This window comes from Helicoverpa zea, chromosome 27 (genome assembly GCF_022581195.2).
Source record: "Helicoverpa zea isolate HzStark_Cry1AcR chromosome 27, ilHelZeax1.1, whole genome shotgun sequence".
Classification (NCBI taxonomy): domain Eukaryota; kingdom Metazoa; phylum Arthropoda; class Insecta; order Lepidoptera; family Noctuidae; genus Helicoverpa; species Helicoverpa zea.
Window position 1 is genome coordinate 1,669,761 of NC_061478.1, and position 13,960 is coordinate 1,683,720.

Genomic DNA, 13,960 nt, shown 5'->3' on the forward strand with positions numbered 1-13,960 from the left:
TTTTAACTGACTGCCTTAGTTTCAAAGTATCCCTTTCTTTCCTGCTGTGTATATTCCACATGGTGGTGGGGTCAGCTTTCCTAATTTTTCTTTTAAAATTCGCTCTTTCTATGACATCGGTGTCGGATACCTGGCGCTCCTTCATACGAGTATTTTCTTTCGCCACTAGGTACATCCCGCTAGTTTCTACGTGTATGTTAGATAAATAAAATCAATTTAAACAGTAATCTGTCATTTTATTTAAAACAACAGCTCCAATATATGATTACATTTAAAACAAATAATTTGTAACTAACAACTCTATGTAGATTTTGAGTATTAAATAAAGCAAACTTCTCAATGGAGGTAGATTTTTGTCACCGGCTTGCACAAAATAATAGGTAGGTATATTGTAGTTGGTAGTACTTTAGCACTCTTCAATTAACACATGACATATACTTACGTTTAATCGTAGTAATTTATGTCGGCAACAATTACTATAGAATACACTACTGTATTAAATAACCATTCATTTCATGACAGTTACTCGTTTGCGATTTAGAATGATACACACAGCGCCATCTAGTGTCGAATAGCAAATTTAATTTATACAGCGCCATCTCGTATCTAATAGCTGTACTAATAAATCAACATAAAGTTCAAAGATGGAAGTGATTATCTAAAAATTTCAGAGATGGCGCTGTTTTCAATTATTAGCGCCATCTATTATTTTATATACAAACAAGCTTATCTTCTGCTTTAGTTAAAAGCCTACAGAAAGCGCTGACGCTTTGTGGTATTACTTTTTTATCATCATTTTTGTTTTCCATACAAACGGAGATATTTAGGTGATCTTCACACTGCCCCGCATCACGCTGCATCTTGCGTGTCGACGCACCTACGCGCGTTCCTGCGGGAGTGCAGATCTGCATCATCGTGCGGGTTTTTCACGCACTCACGCGCGTAGGTGCGTTTTGTAAATTCACGCACAGCGAGTTCCATTTTCAAATATACACGTCACGCCCATTCAAAATCACGCGCGGCATTGCGGGATTCAGTGTGCCATACCTTGCGTCTCGCCCCGCACCTACGCGCGGGGGTGCGTGTTTCTCCGCATGTATGTGCGTGATCCGCATGAACGCGCGTGGATGCATTTTCAGTGTGTTGGACTATGCGTGTTTTCCATACAAACGGAGATATTTCCATACAACGGAAAAAAACGCATCCACGCACTACGCTGCATCATGCGGGGCAGTGTGATAATCGCCCAAGCAACGGAAAAAAACGCATCCACGCGCTACGCTGCATCATGCGGGGCAGTGTGATAATCGCCTATGCGTGTTTTCCATACAAACGGAGATATTTACAAGCAACGGAAAAAACGCACCCACGCGCTACGCTGCATCATGCGTGGCAGTGTGATAATCGCCTAATTTTTGTGTAAATAAAACAACTAAACATGTAACATAAAATATATATTTCTTATTTCCTAAATACATAATTTTATGATAATAAGCTATATTAAGTCTAACGCCACGCTGGCACCATACCTAGAAACAAAATTTACACAAATCTACACTGATAAGTAAAAGGAATGATTAAAAACACTTAATTTTAATTTAAAATCACAATAATCAATGCATCTATGATATTTTTTATAAGCTGATTATCTAAATATATAGCATAACGCGTATTTTTTATTTAACTACAGGCTGAAGTATAGAAAAACTACATTTCGCCATTTATTTTTAAGTTATAATATAGGAACAACATGTAATGTTATATGCGCAAAAACTCAGACATCCCAAATTATTTTTAATTTAATTATTCAAATTCTGCGAGAGAAAACAAATATTAAAAATATTCTACTGGTAAGTTCCACTGGTAAGTTTCACTGGTAAGTTCCACTGGTAAGTTCCACTGGTAAAGTCTACTGGCAATTCTTATCATTTCTCGCGTCTGTGACGACGCTTTTTGGAGAGTTCATTCGCGCACATGATGGCTTGACCTATTAATAAACCAGCTTCTGCCAGCGGTTTCACCCGCAACCCGAGGGAACTACTTCCCGTACCGGGATAAAAAGTAGCCTATAGGCGATTATCACACTGCCCCGCATGATGCAGCGTAGCGCGTGGATGCGTTTTTTTCCGTTGCTTGTAAATATCTCCGTTTGTATGGAAAACACGCATAGTCCAACACACTGAAAATGCATCCACGCGCGTTCATGCGGATCACGCGCATACACGCGGAGAAACACGCACCCCCGCGCGTAGGTGCGGGGCGAGACGCAAGGTATGGCACACTGAATCCCGCATTGTCGCGCGTGATTTTGAATGGGCGTGACGTGTATATTTGAAAATGGATCTCTATGAGAGCCGCCGTGCGTGAATCTACTAAACGTACCTACGCGCGTGAGTGCGTGAAAAACCCGCACGATGATGCAGATCTGCACTCCCGCAGGAACGCGCGTAGGTGCGTCGACACGCAAGATGCAGCGTGATGCGGGGCAGTGTGAAGATCACCATAGTCTTCCTCCATAAATGGGCTAGGTAACTAACACTGAAAGAATTTTTCGGACCAGTAGTTGGTTACCCTTAGATCAGCGCATTCAAGCAAACAAACTCTTTATTTAGCTTTATAATATTAGTATAGATTACAAGGCAATATTTTACAGTTTAGTGATTAATTGATTCCGCTCATTATTCTGATCAAACTACTTTCAGGTTTTGCACATTAACGTTACACGTTGTATAAGACGGCCGACTAATCTTGATAAGTCTGAAGTTAGATTATTGAATATAGCTGCGCAGTTACCAATTTTGATCCTAAAAGATCTACTGCGCAGTCAAACAGTTGATTTCTTACTTCATCCATATTTTACATGGAGCAAACCGATTTCCATCAAGTGGACAAAAATGAAGACATACTACGTACATTTACCTAATTATAAAATGTTTGTTTATAAATCTTGACAATTCAAACACATTTTAGAAAGAGAGCAAGATATTTCATTTTACAATAAAATATGTGTCTCTCTCTCAAACTCAAATATTTTTAAGTAATGTATACCCGGCCCGATTGGCCTGGATTATGTTAAAATCTCATAGAAATCGTTTCATTTTTTTTTTAGTCATCATTTTTTTATATCCACTTATTATATAATAATTTTTAAATAAAACACATTGCATTACAGTTTACAAACAACATTGCCGATAAAATCTTAATTTCTTGCCTCCACATTTCTGCCCTACTTTTTCCCAGCTTTCTTTTTCTTCTTTCTTTTCCTAACTTCACTATAGTCATATTCAACGGTCGTCCCGCTCAAATCCTGATACCCATCCGATTTCTGACTTTCGTAATTCGGAAAATTCACTCCTTCCGTTTGCTGGTAATTTTCCGAAAAAGTCTCAGAGAACTTCGTGCTCAAAGTTTCCGAACCGAAGAATTTTGTTGTGTAATTTTCTGTTGGGCGTTGAAGATTCTGATATTTCTCGTTGTGTGGGTAAATGGTGTTTAGAATGTTCGTTGCTATGGCAACCGGCGTGGCGGGGTAACTCCCCTGCTGCGTCGGTCAGAACTTCAGGTCCTGAAAAGTATAAGAAATATTCTTTAGTTTAGTTATGTAAGTTTATACATATGTAAATACAATAGTCACTATTAACACATAGAAGAAATAATATAAAACGTATGAAAAACAGTTGGTAATATCTAAATAGCTTTTGCCAGCTATTTCACCAACGTCAGTACCTGGCTAAAAATCCTAAAGCCTTAAGCCTAATAATTATCAAATTGGTGCAGCAATTCCTTAGATTAAAGTTCAAACAAACAAACTCCTCAACTTTATAACATCAGTATTGATAACTATATCGCCTAGACTATATTTTATTTATCTATCACTAACAACATTATCAGACATTTATTGTAATTACTAATTGCAAATATGTATGTCAAACGAACAAGTCCAAGGAATCATTGAGGCTCTGGATATAACTCCAAATGTGAGAAGGAAACATAGACATCCACTAGTTCTTTTAACTGACTTCCCAGAAAAGAGGAGGTTCTCCATTCGTCGGGATCTTTTTTTTCGCCTGGACCGTTTTGCAAATTTCTTTTTTAATTTTGCTTGTTAGGGTTTTAATCTCAATTAGGTACAGTACTACTGGACCGATATAAAATATATTTTAGGGTTGGATAGGAGGCCATTGAACTTATCGAAAGTGATTTATTTTCTACTTATTGATATAAGCTTATCCCAGACGGAAGTAAAACTTCTAGCACAAGAGTTTTTTTAATCTTTTTTATATCAAAATTACATTAGACTTTTAAGTTAATTTCACATTTAAAGAAACGATGGATGGATTGAGTGAAAGTCGACATGGCTAGAAAGAATGTTACTTTTGAGATGACGGCAGATAGAAGAGTATGGAAGACGAAAACTTGCTGCGACGACCACAAATAAAAAAAAAATGGGATAAAGACAGCAGGATGATTTAAATTTAAAATGCATCTTATTGACTTCAAAAGACCATTCCGAGATTTATACTATCCAAGACTATTATCTCATCTAACACACTTAACTTCTATGATTTACAGCACAACAGTTATAACGACTTTATCTTAATTCCTGTACAAATTAAACATTGCCTGTTATCTCTAGAAACTAATTAGTTACTTAAATTAAACCAGTACCACTTTAGAAGTGTTCCGAGCTAGTCAAAATTACGTTAAAAATTTCAAGAATATTCAATTTTTTTTAAATATTTTTGCCAAGAATAGCTTATTTATATTAATTACTGTAAATTTTGTGGCTTTTAACCGACTTCAAAAAAGGAGGTCTTCAGTTTGACCTGTATGTATTTATATATGTTTGTGCGCGATTATCTTGCTTGGTTAAACAGACTTCAATGCGGTTTTCAGAATGATATTTTGTAAGACTTAGAGAAGGCTTAGTAAATAGGTACTAATGAAGTCGGTTCAATTTTTTTGTAAATAAAGTTTTAAAAAAATGTATTATACTTTAAAAGTGTATCTTAAGACACTGATCAACGGTGAAGGAAAACATATTGAAGAAACCTGGACTATAAAGTCTGAAATCAGCAACCCGCATTGAGCAAGCGTGGTGGTTAACGCCTAATCCTTCTCTGTGTGAGAGGAGGCCGCAGCCCAGCAGTGGGACGATAAAAAGTGCAATATATTCAATTTATATTTTTTGTCTATAGGAAACCGTAGTTCGGGTAAAATAATAGGAACTAAGTGAATTTTGTTTCAATATTAATATTTATTTTCAAAAAATATTTTGTACATTATTTCAACAATTGTAAAAAGTACGTATAAAAAATAATACTTTCTTTGTATTTATGTTAAAAAGAGATTTTGTGACAATATTAATTTTCTCCAGACCGAAATAATAGTCGGCGGTCAATCTCAAACGTAACTGCTGTTTAGCCATGTGGCTATCCATTTAGCCACTTGGCTATAATCGCTCATGATTCGAGTTATTTGACAACTAGATATCTTCCATTATAATTCACGTTATTTTAATATGTATGTCGAGTTTGTTGTTTTTTTTTTTTTTTACTTTTTAGTTAAAACATTAAAGTATTTGAGCAGTACATATTTTCAAATTATGGCAGCCATATTGTGCAAATTCTAGCTATTAACGCAGCGACACGGGATAATCCTGAAACGCGGGGTTTAATAGGAATAAATAAAAAACACAAAATAAAAAATAATAATAAAGAAAAAAAACTTATAGGTAATAATTAAGCTCGGACTAACTTTTGATTTTTAATAAAGACTTTTATTTAGAAATGGATATGCAACGTAACATTTTAATGAAATAAATCCTTTAAACACCGTTTAATTTTGCCTACGGAACACAAATGGTCTTACTACAAAAACTTAAACATGTGTCAAACACTTGTGTAAAAAAAGTGTGGCTGCAAAATTGACCATATTTCAATGTCATAATCTGTCATTTTTTAGACAAGTGTTAAACTGACGTTTAAAAGTTTTTGTGGTACGACGGAAAAAATCTGCGATAATTTGAACTTAGCCACAGGTGGCTTGGCTTTTAGGGGCTATTACTGGCTATTTACCTGATAGCTATCACTGGCCATTGATGGCTATTAGTAGCTATTCCACGGATGGCTATTTCACTATTGGCTACAACAATCTCACCTTGATCGCCTGCGGGAGGTCGGGGAGCTTCATGTCGCGGAGCTGTTGCGGAAGGTTCATACTCTTGACGGCGGAGACGGCGCGGGCTGGCGCTGCCGATATACCTGCCTGAGGACAGAAATTATACATTATATGGTTGGTCTAATATCCTGGCCGATTTTTCTTTTCTTGAAGAAGTCAGCTGCGCAAGATGTATTAGACCATAAGCATTACGAACTAGCTGTTTCCTGAGGTTTATATAGCCTGGTAATATAGCCGGTACCTCAGGGATAGTGTAGCTCTCCAATATTGAAATTATTTTTCAAATCGATTCATCAGATTTAGAGCTTGAGGTATACACTAAAAAAAAATTCTTCCTATAGAAGTATGTATATACTTTGAATTCATACTAAGACTATAGAGGTGAAAAAATTTATGTGTATTTTGCAAACGAAAACTACTTCTGATTCTGATGAAACTTTAAAATAGTAATAATAATGGCGTCCTGGCTGATTATCGGCCATCACCGCTTTACTCGAACGAGTCCGCTGCGCAGGACATCATTTTATAGTGCACAAGCATTTGCTTGGACACGCGATGAGATGGTAATCCGACACCACCAAAGAAAGAGATGTACGAACCAAATGCACGAAGTTGTGCTCCTAATTTATTCGCCATTTATTACCTTTCTTTCAAACACAAGTTTTTTTATATAAATATAATATGTAGCAGAAATGCAGGTTGAAAGGTTTTACAAAAAATATCAACGTTTCAATGTGTATTAAAATCGATTTATTTTAATATAACTAAAAAAGGCACCAATGGATTTTTGATATGTAGGTACTATAATTCCAGTTATATACTACAACTATTTAATTAATCATTTTATTATTTATCAATAAAAATATATTTTTACGAATAACGCTACTTAAAATTCTAAAAACTAAATAAATTAGATTATATGTATTGCACTAATTACATGTTTTTAGATCAAAAGTACTCTATAAACATGTGTTAGAATAAAAACAGCTTAAACTGGTACTACTTAATACATGATATTCAATATAATTGACCTTTACTAAACTTATCCTTTTTTGTAATGTCCCTTTCCTTTTAATGTTCTTTTCCTAACTTATTTCTAATACATTTCGTTCCTACCTCTAAAGCTTATATTGTACGTAGTTAATAATACTAAACTAATATTCACATTTCACTAAGTTTTGTAAGTGCTACTACACTACTAGTACTACAAAATTATTTTCCCACTAAATCCACGACATTAACCCCCCCTGACACCCCTAAAAAATATATTTCACTTCCACCTAAACGTCATCCTTATAATATCGTCTACTAACCTCAGCTTTCTGCATCTTATTCTGTTCCTGAAGCCTGCACAGGATATCCGCCATATTGGTCTGAAGTACCATGCCTCCCATCACCAGCTCATCCAAGACCTGATGGGCCGCATCCGCGTGGAAGATCAGATCCAACTCGCAGACGTTCTCGAAGCATTTGTCTAGAGTTTCTACGAACACCTGGAATTAGGCAGCTGGTTGAGTATTTTTAACACGCTTATATTAGCTTCACTTGTATAAGTGTACTTATGTAAGTATGTCAGAAAATCTTGGAATCTATAATTTTTTATATTGAATTCAATTCTAGTAATATCAGAGTGAAATCAGGAGATGAATATGAAACTGAATAAAAACTTGAAACTGATAGCGGAAGCCAGCGGCGGCCCTAGCCATTGCGAGGCTACGTGCGGCAGGTCTATGCGAGGCCCTTTGTCTTACGTGAAAAGTATGTGTTGCGAGAGTAAGCTGGTGTTTTGATTTAGCTAAACGTCATGTTTGAGGAGAAATGCTCAAGTTAAACAAATTAATACAATTTTATTTTTACTACAGTTTATATGTCTTGTGTCATCGAATTCCTTAAACATGTTGTAATATTTTTAAGCCTCGAAGAACTGCTTTTTCGATATTATTATTTTATTATTTGAATTCTCAAGACTATTTCGGTAGTGGGATAAATTTCAGTTAAATTATTTTCTAATATATATTTCAGCACCGAGATAATATTCAGCTCTTCGTATTTCTGATTCAGGGCCGACAAAATAAATTAAAGTACTTAAAAATCGTGTACATATGATTCATGATGCTTTTTTCTAGGTTTACCATAAAGAAACCGGAGACAGATCACTGCAAACTTTTAAAGCGCTAGCGAAGCGAGCCCGTAATTTTTGAGTTTTGGAACAGTATCTAAAGTACCAAAACGAATTTAAAAGAGGCCGCCGTAGGTAAAGATAAAAGGCGCGAGCGTCGCGAGCGCGAAAATACATATTTTGGGACGCAATGATACCTAAATATTTAATAAAAAAGTTACTGAAAAGCGCGAGCGCAGCGACCGCAAAATTTTTGAGTCTTGGAACACAAAAATACTCAAACAAGTTTGAAAAAAACCCGTGGAAAGTTCGGTGCTTTAACTTTTTATTAGCTTGAGGACTCAAAGAGTAAGCGCAGAATAAATGAGAAATTATAAAAAAACCGCGAGCGAAAGCTAGCGGTTTTTTTTTTTTAAACTTTGAGGAGTTAATTTAAGTAATCATATAAAAACAAAAATAAACAAGAAAGAGATGGGTGACAGCCGGACCGCCCCCTCCGCCCTTACGCCGCTACTGCCCGCCCGCGAGCATAGCGACCGCAAAAATTTTTGAGCTTTGGGTCACTAAACCACCTAAAGTTGTATAATAAACAACAGTGCAGGGTGGCGTATTTACAGAGTGTACATAGCCAAAACGCATCCATAGGAAACTGCTCGCTGATATTTTGTAATGCTGTTTTTTAATTTGTGATTTCAAAGTATACACGAATTTTGCGTACTGCTCGCGTATAATTCGTAGCTTAGACGTGCACATGCATCATTCCAATTTATACACGGTCATATTTAACTATACAAAATTTATATTGGGTAAAGCATTAAATAAAAATGGCTTTGAATCTGAGTTTGTTTATTAAAAATGCTAATTAAACAAAAATGTATGTTGCCTTCTAAATTATTAAGTCAGCCACAATTAAAGAGCATCTAAATAATACTATCTTAGCCACTATAGTTATCTTCTAAGTAAACCACTCTAAATACAACTCAGCATGATGGTTATTTTTTAGCATCTTTTGTAGTAGGCATTCTAACAGTAAACTTCTAAAATACTATTAAATGACATCATAAAATATATTTAATTAGCTTCTAATTTTTCAACTCAGTACGTTTAAAATGTAAGCAAGCAACATGCAGCAAGCATAGCTTCTGTCACGGCTCCGGTGCTGCGGGGCTCCGGCGGTCCCATGCGAGCTTATCGTCGCAGATGGTTTTCACGCTCACCACCGCAGCTTCGGCTTGCTGGCCGGCTCTGCCGGCCAGCCTTAGCCGCGTCGGCGGGCGGTAAAACTACCTGCGCTTCAGCTCGCAGGCCGCCTCGCCCCTCCGCGCCTACGCGGTTTTGAATTGCACTCTAGGGGTAGGGCAGACAAGACTACGTGGAGTCGGTTTTGCAGCGATTCGTTTTCGTCACTAACTTCAATTTTTAATACAATGTTTTTTAATTGAACGAGCATTATTAATATTTAAATTAACATTAAATGCTAGGTCGTGTTTTAATCAAAATGGCGAGCATGCAACTGCTCGCGAATAGATTGGAATCGTAAAGTTTTTCGCGCCTATTCCAATGTATACACGATTAGTTTGCATGCGGACTAGCACTGTATATTATGGAACAAAGCAAGTTACTTTGGCCACTACAAAATATATGCGAGTATTTGCGTACTGCTGCTGTATACATCGGAAGACTATGTATAAAAAGTGAATTCCAATCTATTCGCGACTAGTTTCACACGCTTGCGTACTAGCCATGTATATACTGTAAATACGCTGCAGGGTGAAGTCGCGAGCGTAGCCAGCGCGAAAATTTTTGAGTTTTGGGACATAAAAGTAGTCTAATCAAGTTAGAAGAAAAGGTCTGGTACTGTCAAGTGAACAACCGCGAGCGTAGCGAGCGCGAATTTTTTTAAATAGTTTGTTTAAGGACTCTCAAATTAAACTCGGAATTAAGCAAAAATAAAAGAATCCGTGACTGGACCGAGAGCCAGTTGTTTTTGTTACTTTGGTGTTTCAAGTTTTTGTTAAATTGAGGACTTAAAAAGTAAACGCAGAATGAATTAGAAATAAAGAAAAAATGCAATTTTTTTTCTTGGAACAGATGTATATGCATATTATATTTTTTTATATTAGTGTGGGTTGTAGCGCGAGGCCCCCCCAAGCGCGAGGCCCTGTGCGATGGCACAGTTCGCACACCCCTAGGGCCGCCACTGGCGGAAGCTCTCTGGTTGAGTGTGTAAATGGACAGAATCCATTATTATTCAGCACATTTGAAGTATTCTATTCTTCTTGAGATTTCAAGCTATCAAGACACCAGCGTCTTGAGGGAACCACTTCCCACACTTAAAAATACCCTATGTTCTTTCTCAACGTATACAGAGACCATTCAACGTATGCGTGAAAGAGTGACAGACATATAGAGTTACTTTCGCATTTATAATATTAGTAAGAATTTGTATCCACAGCACATTTTATATGCTTCTTTATACCATGTTATTTCAACAGTCAGACAGATATATTGCACAAAAGACTGGTTAGGAAGTAATGGTTCTTACCTGAATCAAGTCTAGTATACCGAGCTCGCTTTCAGAAGAGTCCACGCAAAACACAAAGTACAGCGTGGCGTAGTGTCTGTAGATCAGCTTGTAGTCTGAACCTCCTATTAAACTGAAATAATAATACACCCTTTAGAATGAACTGGATATCTATTGGGCAGATTTTTTGAACGGATAAGTTGTCACGCAGCAAATCGAGTTTTTCTTTGTTCATTTGAAGAGTAGAAGAGAGTGGCAACGACTTGAGAGGGAATTTTTCCGGCAATTTTACTATTGTATAGGTAGTGCCGAGAAGAAAAGGTACGTCGTTTTTCTAATTGATTGGTTCAATGTATTGCTAGCCTATATCACCTTTTATATATGTATATTACATTTCTCAATTAGAGTAAAAACCATATTTATTTAAATGTTAGAAGAACTGTTTCTTGCATTGGTATGTTGACTTAATTAATCTTGTAGTTCTAAGCGAACATCGACTCTGAGGTGACAAACCTTTTCGGTCCACCACTGAACATTTTTTATATGCTTGTCTTTTGCTATGAATTGGCTAGGTTGCAGAGGAAAACTTGATCTTGTTCAATGTGCCTGAGCATTATAGGAACCATCTTAGTTCCGGCACTGCCGCTTTATACAATACATATTTATATATTACACTTTTTGAACAAGACCATACTACATACAAGATCAACGTACCTTCCACCTTCCAAGAAATTGCACACATTGTCATCTCTCTTGGAGACCAGCTGAAACGTCTCCTTGATTATCTGTTGCTGCATGTCTTCATTCTGGAAACAAATAGGATTCATGATACAATCAAGATTTTTCTGTAAACAAATATTTAGGCATGCCAGAAATGAGCCTTTGATAATATAATATAATATCTGTCTAGCCCTTTCCTAATAATAATGTTATAAAATATATATTTAAAATAATAATAATACAGCCTCCTTCCAGGCAGACTGTCGTACACAGCCGCTGTTCGCTCTAATGAAATCAGCCATGCTGCCCAAGACATGTTACCCAGACACAGGTGCACTCACTTTACCCTCTCTCTTATAGTTCAATGGGAGGGTAATCTGACACCACCATAATAGACATACCGTCAGTGGCACATAAGTAAAGTTAAATCTATTGCTGACTCTTTGTCAACAAGATAATAAATGATAGCAATAGATTTAATGAAGCTTTAATTTCAAAGGACTTTTGTGCAACTGACGGTAAATGTTAAGCATGGCTTCCAGAGTTGAAATTCAGATTTTATGAATGAACATCCATCACATCCTAGACATCATAGACAAACTAGTGTTTGTGAAACAGTTGGTGGACAATGGTTGAAAGAAGGAATATTTCTAGCGAACCCAACGAGATAACCAAACTGTATCATGTTATAAATATTACATTTAATGTAAATGAATGATAACATATCAAGGTTACATATTAACTGGTTGATATTTAAACATTTTACATAAGCATACATATATTTATGTTAATTTATTTAAATAATTCTGGTTAGCAAGTTTTTTATGGTGCAGAATGTGTGACACAATTTTCAAACACTTATTGAATAATCTTGTCCCAGGTGTGCAAAAGCATGGCAATATTATAAACTAGCTGTCTTCCTGCAGTTTTACTACTGCCGGTACCAGGATAAAATATAGCCTAAGTATGTTATCCAAGAAAAAGTATAGCTTTCCAACATTGAAAGAATTTTTCAAATCGGTTCATTTGTTTTGGAGCCTTTACAAACCGATAGTCGTGGGTTCGATTCCAGGTCAGGCAAGTACCAATGCAACTTTTCTAAGTTTGTACGTACTTTCTAAGTATACTTAGACACCAATGGCTGATAAAAAGGTGAAGGAAAACATCTTGAGGAAACCTGGACTATAAAGTCTGAAATCACCAACCCGCATTGAGCAAGCGTGGTGGTTAATGCTCAATCCTTCTCCATGTGAGAGGAGGCCGCAACCCAGCAGTGGGACGATAAAAGGGCTGTAATACTTTACAAACCAAGAATAGAATGTTGTCTCTTCTTTATATTTCTTTACATAGGTAAAGCTAGTTAATGATATCTGGACGTACTGACTTCATCACCTCCCATACCTTTTCCCACTATGTTGGGGTCAGCTACCAGTCTCACCGGATGCAGCTGAGTACCAGTGCTTGGTTTTTGGATGTACTGACTTGATTTTTAAAATACATTTAGCTATAGAAAGCCACATTTTTTGTGTCATAACTGAATATGGGGTCTAGTTTAATCCAAATGACTGTTTGTGAAGATTTTAATTTAGTTTTATATATTCCTAAGTGTCCACCGATTACATACAAAATAATGTTAATGTTATTATTTGACCTACAATCAGAATTTATGCATAAAAACCACAATGTTATTAGAAATTAGGTCCCCAAGATACAGGCACAGCCTAGTTTGGGGACCACAGAACTGATAAAAATGACTCTCGTAATATAGTTACAGTTTACCTTTATTGTAATCTACCTCATAACATTAAGAAGTGATTTGCGAATGTAACTGTGGATCAATAAACGAATTTATTATAAATGTATGTCTCTTCCAGACCTCGGGACTACAGAGTCCCGGATTTTTGGGAGGCGAACGTGGGGCCGAAGCCAACACGCTGAAGCCCTTTTGAGACAACTTTAATGAAATGGTGACACAAAACTGACGATTATCCCTGTATACACTATAGAAATGTACCCAAGGACAATCCCCGGTTCCATGTTATACTATTGCTAACTGTGTATGAAAACTACTTATTATTATTATTTTGTTAAGCATTGGGAGAGCTGAATTGACAGCTCGGTAGTTTAAGAGTGTGGACCAGTCCAGCTGTAGATTTACATCAGATGTTAATGATGAATTGTACTATAGATACCACCAAGAGGGTCAGTGGGTTGTCTTAAGGAGTTATAGGTGCAGATACTTAAATCATAGATAGCTAATATTTATTTTAACAACCGAAGTAGGAAGCAGTGTTAATAACTTTCCTCCTCTATGGATTAATTTACTTTGGCGTTAAAACAGGAAAGAGCAAAATATATCGAATAGGATTTTATCGAGTCAGAAATATTGAGAGTTCAAATTCTAACAGAATGCTTGA

At 36.4% G+C, this 13,960-nt stretch overlaps 1 protein-coding gene across 3 annotated transcripts in view; it reads right to left on the reverse strand.

Annotated features, from left to right (window-relative positions):
* Nucleotides 1–2,571: 2,571 nt before the first annotated feature.
* Nucleotides 2,572–13,960, reverse strand: part of LOC124643188 (AP-3 complex subunit sigma-2) — a 36,315-nt gene continuing 24,926 nt past the window's right edge. For 2 of the 3 annotated variants that reach the window (XM_047182068.1, XM_047182066.1), the window contains exons 2-6: nucleotides 11,538–11,629; nucleotides 10,845–10,956; nucleotides 7,494–7,673; nucleotides 6,160–6,267; nucleotides 5,565–5,659 (exon numbers count right to left, since the gene is read on the reverse strand). In XM_047182068.1, coding sequence (XP_047038024.1) covers nucleotides 5,636–5,659; nucleotides 6,160–6,267; nucleotides 7,494–7,673; nucleotides 10,845–10,956; nucleotides 11,538–11,629 — 516 coding nt within the window. In that variant the 3' untranslated portion in view covers nucleotides 5,565–5,635. Of the gene's footprint in view, nucleotides 3,566–5,564; nucleotides 5,660–6,159; nucleotides 6,268–7,493; nucleotides 7,674–10,844; nucleotides 10,957–11,537; nucleotides 11,630–13,960 lie in introns of those variants that run through there. The other variant, XM_047182067.1, reaches the window with a different exon arrangement.